Source organism: Heterodontus francisci, chromosome 2, assembly GCF_036365525.1.
Source record: "Heterodontus francisci isolate sHetFra1 chromosome 2, sHetFra1.hap1, whole genome shotgun sequence".
Taxonomy (NCBI): domain Eukaryota; kingdom Metazoa; phylum Chordata; class Chondrichthyes; order Heterodontiformes; family Heterodontidae; genus Heterodontus; species Heterodontus francisci.
The window spans coordinates 145,085,346-145,106,325 of NC_090372.1; the positions used below are offsets into that span (position 1 = coordinate 145,085,346).

General features: G+C 43.9%; 1 protein-coding gene across 2 annotated transcripts in view; it reads right to left on the reverse strand.

The window, feature by feature from the left end:
- The window catches only part of LOC137347289 (E3 ubiquitin-protein ligase HECW1-like), a 630,030-nt gene that overhangs the window by 208,257 nt on the left and 400,793 nt on the right, over positions 1-20,980 (reverse strand). For both annotated transcript variants that reach the window (XM_068011682.1, XM_068011674.1), the window contains one exon: positions 3,379-3,529. In XM_068011682.1, the coding sequence (XP_067867783.1) occupies positions 3,379-3,529 (151 nt within the window). The remainder of the gene's footprint in view (positions 1-3,378; positions 3,530-20,980) is intronic.

The following is a 20,980-nucleotide window of genomic DNA, read 5'->3' on the forward strand; positions in this document are numbered from 1 at the left end:
GAGCCGTCCACTGACTGAAAGGTTGGTGGTGATCCCGCCTCCGCCTGGCCTAGGGATCTGGATTGCATTTGACAGTCCTCAGGCCCTTAATGAGGTAGGAAGTCCCTAATGGAGCTGCTGGCCAATCAGCGGGCCAGCAGCTCTTAGTCCCAGCAGCACCACTGGGAGCAGTGACCACTGCTGGAACTGCAACCCAGCTGAAGACTGAAGAGGAAGGACAGCCCCGGGAGAAGGTAAGTTTCTGGGGCCTCATCGGGGGTGATTGGTCGGGCCCCGGCGAGGCAAGGGTGGTCGATTTGGGGGACGGGGGTGGGGGGCGTGCTGGGTGTTGGCGGTGGATGGGGCATTGGGGGCGGCCCTCCGTCGGGCATCCCCAGGCCGTCAGATGTAGGTGGCTTTTCTCAGGCCTCGGCTGCCCGACCAGCCAAAGGTAAAATCCCCATGGCAGCGGGCAAAAGTCCTTAAGTGGCTGTTAACTGGTCACTTAACAGCCTTGATTGGTCTGGGGCAGGCGGGACGGTTTTTGCCGCCGCTGCCCCGCATAAAATGGCGGCGGCAGTGGGAGTGGGTCAGGAAGGGCCCCCCGAGCCTCCCACTCCATTTTATGTCCCTCCCCCCTTTGCCACCAATCCGCTCTTTGGGGGAGGCATAAAATTCCGGCCGTGTTTGCAATTTCAATTGCAGTGGGAATACTGAACTGGAAACAGTTTGTTAATGCAGCTCGAACCGCTCTTCATTCCCTAATCTACCACTTTATAACTCCATCAGGAAGAATGCTTTTAGGAATCTATGGTTAGCAACAAGGTCAATCCCCTTAAGTTGTTTTTGTTGCTACACAATAAAGGAGGCCTAAAGGTAAAAAGCCCAGAAATTACTGATGATGATATTAGTGAAAAAATGCTTAATGGGAATGTATGAAACTATTTTGCTATTTTAGTGGCAGCGTTAACCCATTTGAAATACACAGATTACCCCCATCTGTATTAAAATAGCAGGCAAAGAAATATCATATGACTGCATTAAGCATTTGTCATCCAATGTTGCCAACAATACTTCCTAGCCTTATATCAATGTCTATCTTTTAACTAATTCTATAAAAAGGGAACCAAAGACTAATAGTGCAGTCATGCCTGTTATTACTTTTTCACATTCAACAATGACTGCATAAAACTCACATATAAAACAAATTGTCTATGACCTCATCTGAGTCTAAAATTTGTGAAGGTTCACCTTACATACGAGGTCATGACCACACCCAGGTTTCCTTGGTGAAGCAGTTTTTCCAGGGGTGATGATCCCAACAACAGAACCATCTCAGTGCATTCAAATTAGCCATTGAAGTTCTTTGTTGCTCTATTTCTCCTGCATAATGATATTTAAATGGTAACTTTCCCTTCCAACTACTGACTTCAGTTCAAGCTCACGCTGTGATTCAAGTCAGGGACATTGCAGCAGGATGAAATTAAAGGTATAATTTTCTGACTTTGTGCTACCCGTGAAAGGCTTCACCCGCCAGCAGTTCATAACGCTGGATATGCGCTGCGCATGATTTTCTGACCATTTACATTAATGGTTGAAAGGTCGTGTGTGGTGTTGCCCAAATTGCTGCTATGTGCAGTGGGAGATAACCAACATGAAGGTGAGAATTGTGGTGAATAGAAACACAGTAATGCTAGCCTTCATATGAGGGTGGCACAGTGGTGCAGTGGTTAGCATTGCAGCCTCACAGCTCCAGTGACCTGGGTTCAATTCTGGGTACTGCCTGTGTAGAGTTTTCAAGGTCTCCCTGTGACCATGTGGGTTTTCGCCGGGTGCTCCGGTTTCCTCCCACAGCCAAAGACTTGCAGGTTGATAGGTAAGCTGGCCATTATAAATTGCCCCTAGTATAGGTAGGTGGTAGGAGAATATCGGAGGTGTGGTAGAAATATGGGATTAGTATAAATGGATGGTTGATGGTCGGCACAGACTCAGTGGGCCGAAGGGCCTGTTTCAGTGCTGTATCTCTAAATAAAAAATAATTTTTGAGTGAAATCTTGGAGGACTGCACTAGCTTGTGGGCCATCTTAAATGTGACCAAACACAGTTGCCCTAATTTTGTGATTCAAATAAATCTGAGGATGTATGTGCCAGTGATGTGGGTGCATGTGGTCTGGTAGTTCAGTAAGGGAGGAAAGTGGGCTGTGCCAAGTTGCACACTCCAAGGCCCAGCCTTTGATTTGCATATGTACATGAAGTCAGGCCTGCAAACTGTGGTTCCTGAAGCCTCAGGAAGCAATATAGAATTCAGCCACTCTGACCCCCTGCCAGGATCCCTTTAAGTAGAAATCCTTCCTTTTTCATTGGTCTAGAAACCTGTAAGCAGGATGCTAATGCCATGGCCGAGTTAAAGAGCCACAGCTTCTGTGACAAATAGGCTCCTGACCTGCTGCCGTCCCCCTAAGAGAGGGTCTGCCCTTTTCCTCTATTTATAAGACCAAGGATCCCATATGCTTTATTAACCCAGCGATCTTCCCGGGTGCAGAACAGGCTGACGATGGCCTTCCTGCCCAGAGGCAAAGTAAGGCCCTTAAGTGATCTATTAATGGACAATTAAGGACCTGGTCTTGCTGCCGCTGGGCTCTTACCAGCGGCGATGGGGGGGTCGCTTCCCCCATGCGGTGAGGACTTGCAACACGAAGCTTCCTCCCTGCGGGCTTGGGGGGGGGGGGGGTGCCCTCCTCTGTGGGCAATTAGTAGCCCACAGAGGACCCCTATGAGGAACAACTTTACCCCCGGGACGCCAACTCCCCCCTGGACTCACAACCACCTCCCCACCCCCTACTTCACCGGGGCCTTCCAGACTGTCCCCAGCAACCCCGCCTCACCTACCACTTGTCCGGGGTTCCAGCACTGGGCCTGGGTCCGAGGCCTCTGCAGTACTGGCAGTGGCCACCACTCCCAGTCTTTAAAGAGACAGGAATTCCACCTCCTGAAACTTACATTTAAAAACACCGGAGGATCGCTCTGGAGGGCTGCGAAAACGCAGAGGTGGGGATCCCCCCAACCTTTTCTGCCCGGTGCCAGCATCCCTGCCTCCTACACAAAATCCAGCCCATTAAGTGGTAATCTGTAGTTGTAGAATTCATCATTCTGTTGCATACGAGTGACCCGTTAACAAGATGCTGATTACTGCTGAAGCATTCAGTGAAAGAAGTAATTGCTGTAAATAAGTACACACAGTTTCTAGACTAGAAGAACAATAAGTACTCAAAAGCGGACATAGGAAAAGAACGAATGACTTTCCAGTCATATTTCTCTCGAAATATTGCACAGTCCTAATGCTGATTTAGATGGGTAGACACCTTTTGCCAATGCCCCCCAATTGGACATGTCACATACCGTCGGTTAAGTTGTTCCATTTGCTGGATGGAGCTGGACCGGCGCAAACCATCAAGTGTAGCAGCCGCTGTAGGTCGCTGCCATGTTGTTGTACGGTTGACATGATCCACGTAAAAAACTCTCCCATGACTATCAATCCGTGCTTCCCAGTCTGGAATTCAACAAGGTATATTGTTAGCTACCAACTACGGCAATCTAAGAATTTCACTTTCATGAAAAAACAAATGCAGAAGATCATAAAAAACACCATTTTGTAGAAGTCTAGTTAGGTTGCAAATGTTGATGGTATATGAGATAATATTACAAAATTCCAGACGGTAAATATGATTGTAAGAAAAGGGGCATTTTTAATTGGAGAGAAATAATTCAAACTTGAGCCCATATCTTCCAATTGCTGTTATTTTAATGCTGATCGTAAACCAGCAAAAAAAAACAGTGCCAGTATTAAAATAATACTGATCAAAAGAATCTTGGCTGTCTTTTGACTAAGATATTAATAATGGGAAAAGATTTGAAATGGGCTATTAAACAGGGTGCATAAAGTCCTATATTACACAACTGGGTACAAGAAGTTCATTGGAGAAATACTTCTAGCAGCTCTGTTCTGGACTTCAGGCTGGTTTATTCCCTTGCTCCCTTTCTCCATTGCCATGGTGACATCCTTTGGGAGATAAAGAACAGGAGAATAAATCATTGCCCTGATAATTGTCTGATTGGAATCCCAGAGCACAGCCTGGGAAGGACTCTGAGTACAATATTGCAAATATACTTTCAACCTTTCTTCTCACTCATTTGATGACAACAGCCTCCAAAACTGGTTTCTAGAATGGAAGCACCAGAGGGAGACCAAGGCGGGGATTTTATTCTGGCAGCAGGGGTCTCAACGTCCAGAAGAAATGATGCAGAGACCCCCACGTTGCCTCTTCTCCAGAAGGCCGATGCTGGAGGAACACCTATCAGAGGCCAAGGAGCATCGCTGGACCCAGGCCACAGGTAGGTCAGGGCAGGAGGGGGGGTAGGGGGGTAGGGGGGACAGCAGCAAGGGCAAGGGGGGGTGGCTCTCAGCAGACATCCCCTACCCGATGCCGGGTTCCTTTTTCAGGAACTAAGTACTTTTTAACGAGGGGCCACCCAACCCCGAGCCAGGAAGCAGCCCGCATGGTTTTTCTTGCCGTGCTTCCCGTGTGGTGACAGGGCTGCATGGTTAATTGTGGCTGCGGCGAGAGGAAGCCCTTATTTGGAGTTAATCGCCCAGTTAAAGGCTTCAATTGGCACTGGGGCAGGACGCCCATTCACAGGCCTTCCAGCCCCGGACCAAACTTTGGGGAAGGCGGGATGGTGGCAGGAACCCGCCCTCCAGCCCGCCACCATCCCACCCAATTTTATGCTCTCCCTGCCTCCAAACCCGTTGCATGGGAGAGCATACAATTCCCCCCCAAATGATCTACTATGAGCAGAACTGGGGAAATGGCAAAGCCTGGTCACACACCTACATACCTCTAGCAGACTTCGAAGCATGTTGGCCGTAGCAAGTGTGAGCCCACAGGAAACCAGGATAAGGGTGCAAAAGCAAGATAATCTATTAGAAGGGTAACATATCCTAAAAACACATCAATGAAACCAGGATACTGGAGTCTGAGCCAGTAGCATAGCTGTTACAGGTTCATGGACATTTGTAATGAGCCAATTCAACCCCATTAATTTGAATGATCTTAAAAAGCCATTTGCTTCCTTTAGTACAAAAAATACAGACTCTTATTAAATCCCAATTAGCTTCTTAGAAGCTTTATATATTGACTTCCACACAAAGGAGAAGCCAATACCGGATTTTACAAAATAGGATATATGGTTCAGGTTCTTTCTGCATAATTGCAGATTAGGAATTAAACAGCTTTGCACGAGCCTTATGTGAAATTAATGTGACAAATTTGAATCAAAGCGAGTTCCTCCGAAGCAGCAAAATAGTTTGCCAAATTCTCCTACTTGAGAAATAAAGTTCACCCATTTCTGTTTGCAGGCATCATCCCTCCATCAAACCAGCAAATTGGTTTCCACAAATTCCTACAAATTTGATAATTTAGCTTAGCAGAAATAAATCAATCATTGTGCATCTGCTCTCAGGTTCATATTTATACTTTGAAAACAGAGTTAACCATGCTGGCGAATCACCATTCTGTCAGAACACACCATCAGCAGAGCAGGGTTCAACAGGATTTTGGGAAAAATTGGCTGTCCACCGAAGTTCCTCAGTCTCATCCGCTCCTTCTATGACAACATGCACTGCACTGTACAGTTTGATAGCTCCACTTCCGACAGTTTCAGAGTGAAGAATGGAGTGAAACAGGGTTGTGTCCTAGCCCCCACTCTGTTTGGCTTCTTCTTCTCCATCCTCCTGACCTTTGCCTTACCTGCAGATATGGAAGGAGTCTACTTGCACACTAGGTCAGACAGCAAGCTCTACAATCTAACAAGACTGAAAGCAAAGACAAAAATGCATCGTGTCCTAATCAGAGAACTTCTCTACACTGATAATGCTGCACTAGTCGCTCACATGGAAACTTAGATACAAAAACTCATGGACTGCCTCTCCCGTGCATGTAACTTGTTCTCCTTGACTATAAGCGTCAAGAAAGCCGTGGTCAGGAGACAAGCTGTTGCATCTCCGCCCCCGATCACACTAAATAACACCCCACTGGAAGTGGGTAGCAAATTCTGCAACCTTGTGTTCACGTTGACACACAATCTGTCCCTTGATGCAGAGCTCAATACATGTATAGGGAAAGCAGCTACCAGCTTTGGCCAACTTGTGAAATGCACATGGAATAACACCAAGCTGACCCTTAGGATCAAGCTGATAGCTTATAAGGCCTGTATTCTCAGCATCTTGCTGTATGACTGTGAAACATGGGTGAATTACAGCTACCAGGAAAAGAAGCTCAATAAGCATCGCTGTCTGTGGCACATTATGGGTATATCCTAGCAGGACAAAATCACAAAATGTGGCAGTCCTCTCAAAATCAGAGCTCCCAAGTGTGTTGGCACTAATCAAACAGAGACGGCTTCGGTGGATTGGACACGTTCGCAGGATGGAAATTGATCGCATACCGAAGGACCTTCTGTATGGTGAGGTAGCTGGGGCCAGACGACCAGTGGGGGGGCCCAAAGGTCCGCTTCAAGGATGCTTGCAAGAAAAACATGAAGGCCCTAAATGTCAACTATCACACGTGGGAGTCACTGGCTGGCAAAAGAGGGAAATGGCAACACATCCTGTGGGCTGGCGTGCACTACCATGATGACCAGTGGCTACAGCAGTTTGGCAACAGGTGCCAAAGCTGAAAACAACAACTCTCAGCGTCACTTAGCAGCTTCCTGTTTGGCACTTCTGGCAGAACCTGCTTCTCCAGGATTGTCTTCACAGCCATCAGCAAAGGTGCACCAAGAGAATGGATTGTTTGCTGGGTGTCCATCATCTTTCGTAGATGAAAGGATGCCTATCAACCAGAACAGACTGTGCAGTGAGAATGCACATGAAAGAAGTACTTACTCTGCTGGGTATGGGTTGGCTTTCTTAATATAGTCTTGCTGCATTATTAGAAAGAAGAAATTACAGATTGTAGCCAAGGTAATGAAGAAATGGAACTGCAAATTCTGCAACCATACATATAGCGTATGGACTATATGTAAATAGTTGAATGTAGCGTCTTAAGGTGCTTCAAGTTTTATTACTGGAAGTCATGCTTAGTTCATTACTGGTACATATAATTGAGCAATGACGTGCTAATCAAAGTACTTTCTTAAAAAAGTGGTCTTACCATTGGCTGCCATGATAATACAAGAAAAAGCTAATGCAACAGTAGTATAGTTTAACTAAACGAATCCTGACATTAAATTGCTTTAAGGAAAGAGGGCACATTGAGTGACAGGGTCCATAATGACAGTATCAGAGAAGCAACACAATGGAACCTCTGACAACTTTAAATAATTTATGTTGACCTTCATCGTAATAGAAGCAGTCAAAATCATTTCTCTTCAGGAAGCAGGAAGGAGGCACATACTAGCTTGTTTCATGCTATGTTCTCCGTATTGGCAGAACAGGTAAGATGAATGTGAGGGGCTCTCATGTCAAGCACCAATTTCGTAGATCATTATGCTGAAATGCAATAAGGAATTGGTTCATAAATGTACTTTCTGCTCTTAGTGAGGTTCAGACCAGACAGTAGATTGGAGCACTAGTGTCCTTGCACACACTTAGTTCCAGCTAGCATTTTGGAATTAACAAAGAGCAATGGGGCATGAGGAAGAACTTGCGGTCATAAAGCAGTGGTGAGAAGTGACAGAAGAAATGGGACAGACCAGGGGCCAATCAAGTGTAGTGTGGGAAGCAACTATGCTGGCTGTCCTTGTCTAGGGTTCGTAAGTTGGAATGTTTTATCTTGCAATCTTAAGAGGTTGATTGAATACTTAACAGTGTGGAGATTTGCATAGATATTAAATAAGTAATAAATATAATTATTAAATTATATTAACACAGTAATGAATTAAGTAATAACCAGACACAATTGCAGTTTCTATAGCAATCATTTTCAACTTTTCAGTTGCTGATTCAAAGACAATTTGCCGTGTTGCAGAAATGCCTATTGTGTTTCAAACTGTCATGTAGTTTAAATGATAGGATATCAGCCAAAATGCAACATGGCAAACATTATAGTGTTTAATGGGCCCTTGCTTTGTACAGCACTAAATATGGGGAAGGAGAGATTATTGCAGTAAAATTCTAGACATGTTGCTTATACACATTCATGAATTTGTTACAAATAACAAAAAGAAGAAATCTTTCCAGCATGTCTGAATTATAGAGAACTCTTGTGAGATAGTGAGGAAGAACAAACACATTTCTCACAATATACATTCTCAAATGGCATTTCTACTAGGATTGCATTTAGATGGGTACAAACAGAGATATCAAACAAGTGAGTTCCACTGACTGAAAAACAATGGACGTGCTGGGAATCTTTTGACATCTTCTGCCATACGGTTTGTTGCTGATTGTCCCATACATTTGGAGGGGAATGAAACAGGCTGCACAACAGCTATCAAATACACACAGACTACTAACTTCTGTCCCACTCACCAATTCAAGTTGTAGCATCATACAATTCTGTCACAACTAAATTTATGTAGTTAATATTTGAGGTGAAATGGACCAGAGACTTGTAAATGGAGTCATATTTGATCGCATACGGCTTGAGTCTAAGAAACTGTCCCATTAGAATCTTACAGATCTGGCCTTTTGTATACTATATTATCTTTGGCAATCTCTCAAATATTTTTATTTTACAAATTTAGCTTCTTTACATTTATTAGGTTCTAAGAGATTTCCGTGAAAGTATTTAGTGAAGAAGGTTTATGATGATCTGGGTTCAATGGCACATGTTATGTTAAGGATTTGTAGATTCTTTCCACATACCTTAACCATTAGAAGAATTGTAACTAGTTCCTTATGGTAACACATACTCATGTGGTAATCCCACCTGCAGGTTAGAGACTTGTACAAGAGTTTGTGACAAATTGCAAAAATGTTCCTTAAGCAACATTACCTTTTATTATTCATTATATTCATTATCATTTAGCAGCAAAGCAGTTAGAATGGGTTAACAATTGCAGATTGAGTACTAATGCAGTGGGAAAAGAAGACAACAGTGTTTTTGTAGGAGAGATATGAGGTAAAAATATCAAATGTACATCTCAATCATTTTTCTTTGCACAAATTAATTTCTGTCACTGCACACACACCAGTAGCTATTCCCCAGTTGGTTTCATCAACAAATCACAAGTCTACATATTCCAATCAAGTTAGGATTTGCACATCACCAGTTATTTTTTCATCCAATAGTGCATATCAGCACGCAAAACTCTGCTACATAAAAAGTAAGATATATTAGCCATTACAGAGACCTGGCTAACCCCTGAGCATGATTTGGGAGCTAAGTATTCCAGGCTACAGGATCTTTAGAAAGGACACCTCTTGATAGTAGTGACGTAGTCGGGGGAGGTATAACTATAGGGATCAGGGATGCATGTAGTGAAAACAATGTGGTTATAATGGGAGATTTTAATTTTCATATAGTCAGGGAAAAGTAAAATATCTCAAGCAGTAAAGGCAGTGGATTTCTAGCATGTATTTGGGACAGTTTTCTGGAACAATGTTTTAGAACCAACGAGAGAACACACTGCATGTAGTGAATTACGATTCAGAATTAGTTGACAGTCTGACATTAAGAGAAAATCTTGTGAAAAGTGACTATAATATGATTGAAATGAAAACAAAAAGTGCTGGAATACTCAGCAGGTCTGGCAGCATTTTGTGGAGAGACAAGCAAAGTTAATCTTTCAGGTCTGTGACCTTTCAACTATCAGAACTGATAGTTTTCAAGCCAAGGTATTACAGATGCATTGCTCATAATTTTTCACAATTCTCCAGATTTGTAAATTGTGCTTTTGCACTGGAATATTACAAATGTCAATAACTGGAATCTATAATCAGAGACAGTCCGACTGGGCACTTGACAAGTATCAGCTGATCAAAGAGAGTCAGCATGGACTTGTGAGGGGTAGATCATGTCTGACTAATTTAGCTGATTTTTTGTGGATGTGGCGAGGGCGGTGTGTATGAATGTTGTCTATCTGGATTTCCAGAAGATATTTGATAAGGCTCCAGACAAGAGAGTATCAAAAATAAAAGCGCACAAAATTGGCAGTTACCTTGGGACATAGGTCGGTAAGTAGTTTGGAATAGCAGACAGAGATCAGGGATAAAGAGAAGATTTTCAGATTAGTGGGATGTGACAAGAGTGACAGGGATATGTGCTGTGGCTACAGTCTTTTTGCCATATATTAATGACGTGAATGAAGGAATAGAAAGTTATATATCCAAGCTTTCAGATGGCACTAAGCTAAGAGGCATAATAAGTCGTGTGGATAGGAGAAGGACGTTACAAAGGGACATACACAGACTATGTGAGAGTGGCTAAGACTATGGCAGATGGAGTTCAAGGTGGGGGAGTGTGAGGTCATCCACCTTGGATCTAAGGAAGCCAAATCGGAATATTTTCTTAATGGTGAGAGATTAGGAGCGGTGCAAAAGCAAAGAGATTTAGGTACACAAACCACTAAAAATGAGTAGGTAGGTGCAAAATGTAATTAAAAAGGTTAATGGACTGTTGGCCTTTATCACAAGGGGGTTAGAATTCAAAAGTGAGAAAATAATGCTCCAGTTACGCAAAACCTTGGTCAGGCTCCATCTGGAATACTGCATTCAGTTTCGGGCACTGCACCTCAGGAAAGATATATTGGCCTCAAAAGACGAACAGCACAAACTTACAGAATATCAGAATTAAAGGATTAAATTATGAGGTTTCATATAAACATGTATTCTCTTTAGTTTAGAAGGTTGAGGGGTTGCTCCAATAGAGGTGTTTTAACTGATTAATGGATTTGATAGAATGGAAACTATTAATCTAGAGAAAATATTTCCTCTGGTAGGGACATCCAGAAAAGGAAGGCTTAATATTAAAATTAGAGTTAGGCCATTTAGGAGTGTAATCAGGAAACACTTTGCAGATCAATGAATAGGTTAACACATGTAAAGGTATGAAAATGATTCTCATAAACTGGACCATAATACAAACATTACCTTGCTTTTCCAACTCCTCCCAGTTTACTGTGCAATGCTGGTGCAGCAAAAAAAAATTCATGAATTTTGATGACTGTCACTATTGCTACTGCTCTCAATAAAAAATTGTATTTATATAGTGGCTTTAACATAGTAAAACATCCCAAGGCACTTCACAATGTGGTGGAAATCTGGAACTCACTCCCCCAAAAGAATCATGGTACCATACAGTAAAGAAGGAGGACATCTGGTCCGTGATACTGTGCCGGCTCTTTGAAAAAGCTATCCAATTAGTCCCACATTTCCTGCTCTTTCAACATAGCCCTGCAAATTTTTTCTTTCCAATTATATATCCAATTCCCTTTTGAGAGTTACTAATGATTCTGCTTCCACCACCCTTTCAGGAAGTGCATTTCAGATCGCAACAATTCGCTGCATAAAAAAAAAATTCCTCATCTCCCCTCTTTCAACAGAGGCTCAAGCTTCCTTTGTTGGGCCTGCAGGAGCACTCCTGCTGCATATGATCCCACAAAAATAAAGCCGCTGCATCTTGTCTGCCAGGTTCATCTGAGTGGGCATTCACAATGGACACTCTACTCAATAGGCCATTAAAAAAGCTTTGGCATCCTATCTACTTCATAGAACCCCAATTTACACACACTCATCAGACTGATTCAGGTAGGTGCCTCAATTCCCAAAGAAAACAGTGGTACTAAAATGGCCAAGAACAATAAAAGACCAGTAAATGTACATCTTGGATTTTAACTCCCACTCTGCCTGGTTACTGTGGACGGAGGGAGTTAAAATTCCCCCTTTATTCTCAGCTGATCAGAAGTGACTCAGGGTACCACCCCAGCACTCATCCCTTCAATTTCTCTCACCCCTGCTGCATTAAGGAAAGTTTCACGATTTCTCTTGTTTAAGCTGTTTAAGAAGTGTGGTGTGATTGGTCAATTTTCAGCTGTTACTACTTAGGAATTCACAAATAAACCATACAAAAGAACAAAATGAGTGGTAACCTTTTTATGTCACAACCATTAAATTTACAGGGGAAAAAATATGTATCTTTCCTGTTTAAGAACAAAGCACTGCAAGTGGAAATTGTTGGGTCTCTATGAACAACTGTTGTAGGTTAATGTGAAATAAAGTGTTTCGTAGCACAGGAAGGTGTATGAAATACACTACCTCTTGTTCAAATTTTTACTAGCTATAAGGAAAGCCCCATTAATTTTTCTTTACCTTGATCAAACTGTCTTTTAATCATTGTATGCATCTATAACTATGTAGCGATTCTAATGCTGTGATTGCTTTCTGAATGCAGCCACAAAAAAAGTATCAATAAATAAATCCATTAGCACTTACATTTTTAAACTGTGGTATGAAATAAGGAAATGATCCTCTCCATCAGATGGAATATGAATCAAAACTTTTGTTTTAGGTTTGTATCGATACACGACTGAGAGTGCAGATAAATGAATAGTTTAACACGTGTAAAGGTATGAAAATGATTCTCATAAACTGGGCAATAATACAAACATTACCTTGCCTTTCCAACTCCTCCCAGTTTACTGTACAATGCTAGTGCAGCAAAAAAAAGTTAATGAATTTTGATGACTGTCACTATTGCTACTGCTCTCAATAAGAAATCATATTTATATAGTGGCTTTAACATAGTAAAACATCCCAAGGCACTTCATAGGAGTATTATTAAACAAAATTTGACACTGAGTCACATAAGGGGATATTAGGATAGATGACTGATCAAAGAGGTAGGTTCTAAGGAGTATCTTAACGGGAGAAGACGTGGAGAGATTTAGAGAGGAAATTCCAGAGCTTAGGCAGCTGAAGACATGACCGCAAATAGTGGAGTGATTAAAATCGGGGATGCTTAAGAGGCAAGAACTGGAAAAGCACAGATATCCCAGCGATTTGTAGATCTGGAAATTAAAGAGCTAGGGAGGGAGGAGGCCATGGAGGGATTTGAAAGCAAGAATGAGAGTTTATAATCAAGTCATTGCTTAACTGGGAGCCAATGTAGGTCAGCAAGTATAAGGGGATGGGTGAATGGGACTTGGTACAAGATAGGATACAGGCACCAGAGTTTTAGATGACCTCAAATTTATGGAGACTGTCAGACAACAGCCATGAGTGCATTGGAACAATGCATTAGATGTAACAAAGGCATGGGTGATTGTTTGAGCTGCAGATGAGCTGAGGCAGGGGCGGAGTCGAGCGATGTTATGAGATGGAAATTGACGGCCTTAGTGATGGTGCAGATAAGTAGTCGGAAGATCATCTTGGTTTGGGGCCCAGAAAGGCCGTCTTCCCCCATGAGGCAGGCAGGAAATTGGGCTCATTAAAGAGCCTTGTTAATAGAAAATAATGGAGGATGACTGGGATTTTCCAGTCAGCCTCCAGTTTCCCAACCAAATGGCGGGGCAGATCAACTGCCTAGAGGCGGGCAACTAACAGAAGGCTGGGGGCCAGCATTCCAGGCAGGCCTATAGGCCCTACCTGCCTGCCTGGGTATGGGTACAGCCAAATGCTGCCCCATAGAGGGGCTCCCCCCTGCCACCCCACTCCTTACATTGCTGGACTAGCTGTTTTCTGTGGGTTTTTTAATTAAAGTTTTAAAATACTGGCTGAGAGAATACCTTCTTCTTGAAGTGCCTTCCCAGTTAACTATCTTGTACTGCAGCTGGGTGCTTCTCAAGAGCTGGAAGGCCTCTGATTGGCTCTCCAGTTTTAAGTGCCCACCTGGCACCCTTAACTGGACAGAACCCATTTCCATGCCAATTAAGGGCTCACCCACGTGAAAATCGTGACTTTAATCAGTTTCCCACCTGAGGTGGGTTTGGGACCTGAAAACAGTCCCAACTCCTGTTTCGTGCCTCTGTGGGGACAATTTACAGACAGTGGAGGGGTTGAGAGTGGTGGTGGTGAGATATACCTGGGTGCCATCAGCGTGTATGTGAAAACTGATGCTGTATTTTTGGATGATGTCGCCGAGGGGCAGCATGTAGATCAGAAATGAAAGGGGACAAAGGAGAGATCCTTGGGGGACACCAGAGGTCACTGACCCGAAACGTTAATTCTGCTTCTCTTTTTACAGATGCTGCCAGACCTGCTGAGTGGTTCCAGCATTTCTTGTTTTTATTCCAGAGGTAACTGTATGGGAGTGGGAAGAGAATCCATTGCAGGTTGTGATAGGATAGATATGAATGGTCAGGTGAGTGCAGTCCCACCCAGCTGGACAATGGTGGAGCTGGAGTTAGAGGTAGATGCTGTGCTGTGTCAAAGGCTGGAGACAGGTCAAGAAGGATGGGAGGGGTAGTTTGCCTTTGTTACAGACACACAGGGTGTCATTTGTGACCTTGATAAGAGCCGTTTTGGTACCGTGGCAGGAGCGGAAAACTGATTGGAGTTTTTTAGATGGGTCAGTTTTTGTCCAGTGTGTGCAGGAGGGTTTTCTGACAGTATGTAGACAGGCCAACCAGGGGCGATGCCACATTGGATTTGGTACTGGGTAATGAACCTGGCCAGGTGTTAGATTTAGATGTAGGTGAGCACTTTGGTGATAGTGATCACAATTCGGTTAGGTTTACCTTAGCGATGGGTAGGGACAGGTATATACCGCAGGGCAAGAATTATAGCTGGGGGAAAGGAAATTATGATGCGATTAGGCAAGATTTAGGATGCGTAGGATGGGGAAGGAAACTGCAGGGGATGGGCACAATCGAAATGTGGAGCTTATTCAAGGAGCAGCTACTGCGTGTCCTTGATAAGTATGTACCTGTCAGGCAGGGAGGAAGTTGTCGAGCGAGGGAGCCGTGGTTTACTAAAGAAGTTGAAGCGCTTGTCAAAAGGAAGAAGAAGGCTTATGTTAGGATGAGACGTGAAGGCTCAGTTAGGGCGCTTGAGAGTTACAAGCTAGCCAGGAAGGATCTAAAGGGAGAGCTAAGAAGAGCAAGGAGAGGACACGAGAAGTCATTGGCGGATAGGATCAAGGAAAACCCTAAGGCTTTCTATAGGTATATCAGGAATAAAAGAATGACTAGAGTTAGATTTGGGACAATCAAGGATAGTAGTGGGAAGTTGTGTGTGGAATCAGAGGAGATAGGTGAAGCGTTAAATGAATATTTTTCATCAGTATTTACAGTAGAGAAAGAAAATGTTGTCGAGGAGAATACTGAGATTCAGACTACTAGGCTAGATGGGATTGAGGTTCACAAGGAGGAGGTGTTAGCAATTTTGGAAAGTGTGAAAATAGATAAGTCCCCTGGGCCAGATGGGATTTATCCTAGGATTCTCTGGGAAGCCACGGAGGAGATTGCAGAGCCTTTGTCCTTGATCTTTATGTCGTCATTGTCGACAGGAATAGTGCCGGAAGACTGGAGGATAGCAAATGTTGTCCCCTTGTTCAAGAAGGGGAGTAGAGACAGCCCTGGTAATTATAGACCTGTGAGCCTTACTTCGGTTGTGGGTAAAATGTTGGAAAAGGTTATAAGAGACAGGATTTATAATCATCTTGAAAAGAATAAGTTCATTAACGATAGTCAGCACGGTTTTGTGAAGGGTAGGTCGTGCCTCACAAAGCTTATTGAATTTTTTGAGGTGACCAAACAGGTGGATGAGGGTAAAGCAGTGGATGTGGTGTATATGGATTTCAGTAAGGCGTTTGATAAGGTTCCCCACGGTAGGCTATTGCAGAAAATACGGAAGTATAGGGTTGAAGGTGATTTAGAGCTTTGGATCAGAAATTGGCTAGCTGAAAGAAGACAGAGGGTGGTGGTTGATGGCAAATGTTCATCCTGGAGTTTAGTTACTAGTGGTGTACCGCAAGGATCTGTTTTGGGGCCACTGCTGTTTGTCATTTTTATAAATGACCTGGAAGAGGGTGTAGAAGGGTGGGTTAGTAAATTTGCGGATGACACGAAGGTCGGTGGAGTTGTGGATGTTGTAGGGGACAGAGGGACATAGATAGGCTGCAGAGCTGGGCTGAGAGATGGCAAATGGAGTTTAATGCGGAAAAGTGTGAGGTGATTCACTTTGGAAGGAGTAACAGGAATGCAGAGTACTGGGCTAATGGGAAGATTCTTGGTAGTGTAGATGAACAGAGAGATCTTGGTGTCCAGGTACATAAATCCCTGAAAGTTGCTACCCAGGTTAATAGGGCTGTTAAGAAGGCATATGGTGTGTTAGCTTTTATTAGTAGGGGGATCGAGTTTCGGAGCCACGAGGTCATGCTGCAGCTGTACAAAACTCTGGTGAGACCGCACCTGGAGTATTGCGTGCAGTTCTGGTCACTGCATTATCGGAAGGATGTGGAAGCTTTGGAAAGGGTGCAGAGGAGATTTACTAGGATGTTGCCTGGTATGGAGGGAAGGTCTTACGAGGAAAGGCTGAGGGACTTGAGGTTGTTTTCGTTGGAGAGAAGGAGGAGGAGAGGTGACTTAATAGAGACATATAAGATAATCAGAGGGTTAGATAGGGTGGATAGTGAGAGTCTTTTTCCTCGGATGGTGATGGCAAACACGAGGGGACATAGGTTTAAGTTGAGGGGTGATAGATATAGGACAGATGTTAGAGATAGTTTCTTTACTCAGAGAGTAGTAGGGGCGTGGAACGCCCTGCCTGCAACAGTAGTAGACTCGCCAACTTTAAGGGCATTCAAGTGGTCATTGGATAGACATATGGATGAAAATGGAATAGTGTAGGTCAGATGGTTTCACAGGTCGGCGCAACATCGAGGGCCGAAGGGCCTGTACTGCGCTGTAATGTTCTAAAAAAAAAGATTCAAACATGGAGTTCCGGGAATGATGAGCAGAGATTTGGGAGGCGACAACACTTTCAAGGACTTTGGAGAGGAAAGGAACATTGGAGTTGGGGCAGTAATTTGCAAGGACGGAAGGAGATTGGTGATGACAGCAGATTTGAAGGAGAGGGAGATAGTACCCGAGAATTGAGAACTGTTAATATCAGTTAACATGGGAGAAAGTTGAATTTTAACTGTGCTAAGTGCAATCATAAGCCAATACTGCTAAAACCCTACTAGCTGTTGCTCAGTTCTCCATTTTGGTCATGTGCATCTGACCTGTACTGTGAGTGCTGTGTTCAAAGGCATTCTGGCTGGTCATCTCTCTGCTGCTCACCGTGCAGTTTGTGTCTGAATCATCAATGTAGCTGAGATCTTTATCAGACAAGATTGTCTGGTGACTTAACAGTGCTAACAAGAAACAGCATGGCATGCACACAGACGCTGCATACCTAATCAAAATACTGCAGACAAGCAAAATTTGGCACACCTTATTAATGAAACATTTACCATAGATGAGAACTGAAGGTGCCCTCTGGTGGATATAAATTGTCAGAACACTTTGGTTCCTTCATTTACTTCAGAAAGTACGTAATGGAAGCAAATGTCTAAAGGCCTGCAACCCGACCCGAACCCGACGGGACCAGACGACACATGTGGGGTTCGGGGCGGGTCAGGTCCGTGTCCGGCATTTGGGCTCAGGTCAGGTCAGACCGGATCGGACACGCTCCATCACCAGCTCAGGTAAGTGACTCGAATGTTAATTTACTTTTTGGACTTTAAAGGTGGTTTTGTTACAGTTATTTTAAGCTTGTGCAGGTAAGGAACAAAGTGAAAAACGGAAGGTAGGTTAACTGATGGTCGGGTCGGGTGCGGGAAAAAATGGAAGGACTCGAGGTGGGTCGGGCTCGGATGGGGTTCTGTCGGGCTCGGATCAGGTCTCAGACCCGAGCTGGCCTTTAAAACAGAGGAGTGTGTCCAGCTGGCACTGCTAACTGCTGCATTCAGTGTTCATGTGCAGAAGTATTAACACCATAGCCCCAGTTAAATTGTTTGAACAGATTCTTCCGTTTACTAGTCTTTGGCCAAATAAAGTAAAACAGGTCTGTTGAATTATTTCTGGATTTTCAAATGGCAGCGATATTGATGGAGATGCCCAGAATGAGGAACCACTGGCTGGTAATTATAAAATTCATTGTAGCAAGAATAGAGTTGCTCTATGGTGAGCATTGCAAGAAGAGTGAGACATTATCTGCTGATAGATTTACTGCCTTTCAAAAGGAGCACATCTCCAGCAGGACAGAATATCCAAAAGCCAAATACTCCGGAAGCTGGAAAGCTGGAACATAAACAGAAAAACATACGAACATACGAATTAGGAGCAGGAGGAGGCCACTCGGCCCCTTGAGCCTGCTCTGCCATTCAACAAGATCATGATTGATCTGATTGTAACCAAGGGCTGAATTTTACGCCGCCCCAGCGGGTCGGATGATGGTGTGGGTGCGGCGTAAAATTGAGTGGGAGGCTCTGGGAAGCATACCTGCACCGCTCCCGCCTTCGGTGAACTTTATGGCGGTCGGGTGGGAGGAGGAAATGGCCCGCCCGCCCGAGGCCAATCAAGACCCTTAAGTGGCAACTTAACGGCCACTTAAGGGCCCTTGCCCGTCTCCATGGGTATTTTACCCGTGGCAAGTGGGTGTGCTGGGGGCGTGAAAGGCCGCCCAGCGAAAGCTGTCGGCCTTTCTGCGCCCCAGGGGGGGGCCATAGCAGTCGGGCACAGGGTGCCCAATTGAGCGCCGCCCCTGCCTCCCAACCCACCCCCGGAACCCAAGACGCCCCTCCCCCCAAACGACCACCCGAGCCTCACCAGGGCACAACTGGTCCCTCTGGTGAGGCATGCCCCTACTTACCCACTCTCTAGGCTCCATGGCATTGGCTGGGCTGCAGTCCCAGCAGTGGCTGATTGGCCGGCAGCTCACTGAGGTGAGACTTCCTCCCTCAAGTGGGTGGAAGTCCCGCCTCGGGACAATTAAAGCCCGGAGACCCGTAAAATACTGGACGGATCCCCAGGCTAGGCAGAAGCGGGTTCACCACTGACTTTTGCGGCGGTGGCGAATTCCCGTCCGCCTAGGGTAAAATCCAGCCCCTCGAATCCACATTCCCATCTACCCCCAATAATCTTTAACCCCCTTGCTTATCAAGAATCTATCTATGTCTGTCTTAAAAATCTTCAAAGACTGTGCTTCCACCACCTTTTGAGGAAGAGAGTGCCAAAGACTCACGACCCTCTGAGAGAAAAACATTTCTCCTCATCTCTGTCGACCCCTTATTTTTAAACAGTGACCCGTAGTTCTAGATTCTCCCACAAGAGGAAACATTTTTTCCACATCCACCCTGTCAAGATCCTCAGAATCATATATGTTTCAATCAAGTCGCCTCTTACTCTTCTCAACTCCAGTGGATACAAGCCTAGCCTGTCCAACCTTTCCTCATATGACAACCCGCCATGACAGGTATTAGTCTGGTAAATCTTCTCTGAACTGCCTCCAATGCACTTACATCCTTCCTTAGATAAGGAGACCAATACTGTACACAGTATTCCAGATGTGATCTCACCAATGCCCTGTATAACTGCAGCATAACCTCCCTATTTTTGTATTCAATTCCCCTCGCAAAAAATGATAACATTCTATTTGCTTTCCTAATTACTTGCTGTACCTCCATAATAACCTTTTGTGATTTATGCATTAGGACACCCAGATCCCTCTAGATCTGAGCTCTGCAATATCTCACCATTTAGATAATATGCTTTTTTATTCTTCCTGCCTAAATGAACAATTTCACATTTTCCCACATTATGCTCCATTTGCCAGATCTTTTCCCATTCACTTAACCTATCTATATCTCTTTGTAGCCTCATGTCCTCGTCACAAGTTACTTTCCTACCTATCTTTGTGTCATCAGCAAATTTAGCAAGCATATCTTCGGTCCCTTCATCCAAGTCATTTATATAAATTGTACAAAGTTGAGGCCCCAGCAATGATCCCTCTGGCACTCGTTACATCTTGCCAACCAGAAAATGACCCATTTATGCCTACTCATGTTTCCTGTTAGCTTGCCAATCTTCTATCCATGCCAATATGGTACCCCCTACATCATGAGCTTTTATTTTCTGCAATAACCTTTGATGTGGCACCTTATCAAATGCCTTCTGGAAATCTAAGTACAGTACATCCACCAGTTCCCCTTTATCCACAGCACATGTTACTTCTTCAAAGAATTCCAAAAATTGGTTAAACATGATTTCTCTTTCACAAAACCATGTTGACTCTGCCTGATTACCTTGAATTTTTGTAAGTGCCCTGCTATAATGTCTTTAATAATAGCTTCTAACATTTCCCCGATGACAGATGTTAAGCTAACTGGCCTGTAGTTTTCTGCTTTCTGTCTCCCTCCCTTTTTGAATAAAGGAGTTACATTGGCTATTTTCCAATCTAATGGAACCTTCCCCGAATCTAGGGAAGTTTGGAAAATTAAAACCAACACATCAACTATCTCACTAGTCACTTCTTTTAAGACCCGAGAATGAAGTCCATGAGGACCCTGGGGAATTGTCAGCCGCAGCTCCAACAATTTGCTCAGTACCACTTCCCTGGTCTTTGTAATTTTCCTGAGTTCCTTCCTCCGTTCCATTTCCTGATTAACAGCTATTTCTGGGATGTTACTTGTATCCTCTGTGGTGAAGGCTGTTGCAAAATACCTGTACAATTCATCTGCCATCTCCTTATTTTCCATTATTAATTCCCCAGACTCACTTTCTATAGGACCAATGCTCACTTTGTTAATTCTTTTCTTTTTTAAATGTCTATGGAAACTCTTACTATCTGTTTTTATTTTTCTAGCTAGCTTTCTCTTGTACTCTAATTTTTCCCTCCTTATTAATCTTTTAGTCATTCTTTGCTGCTTTGTATATTCTGTCCACTCTTCTGACCTGCCACCCACCTTTGCGCTATTATATGTTTTTTCAGATCTGTAACCTTTCATCAGACCTGTTCTGATGAAAGGTCATGGCTTGTAATGTTAACTCTGGCTAGGATTTTACCCTTGGTGGACGA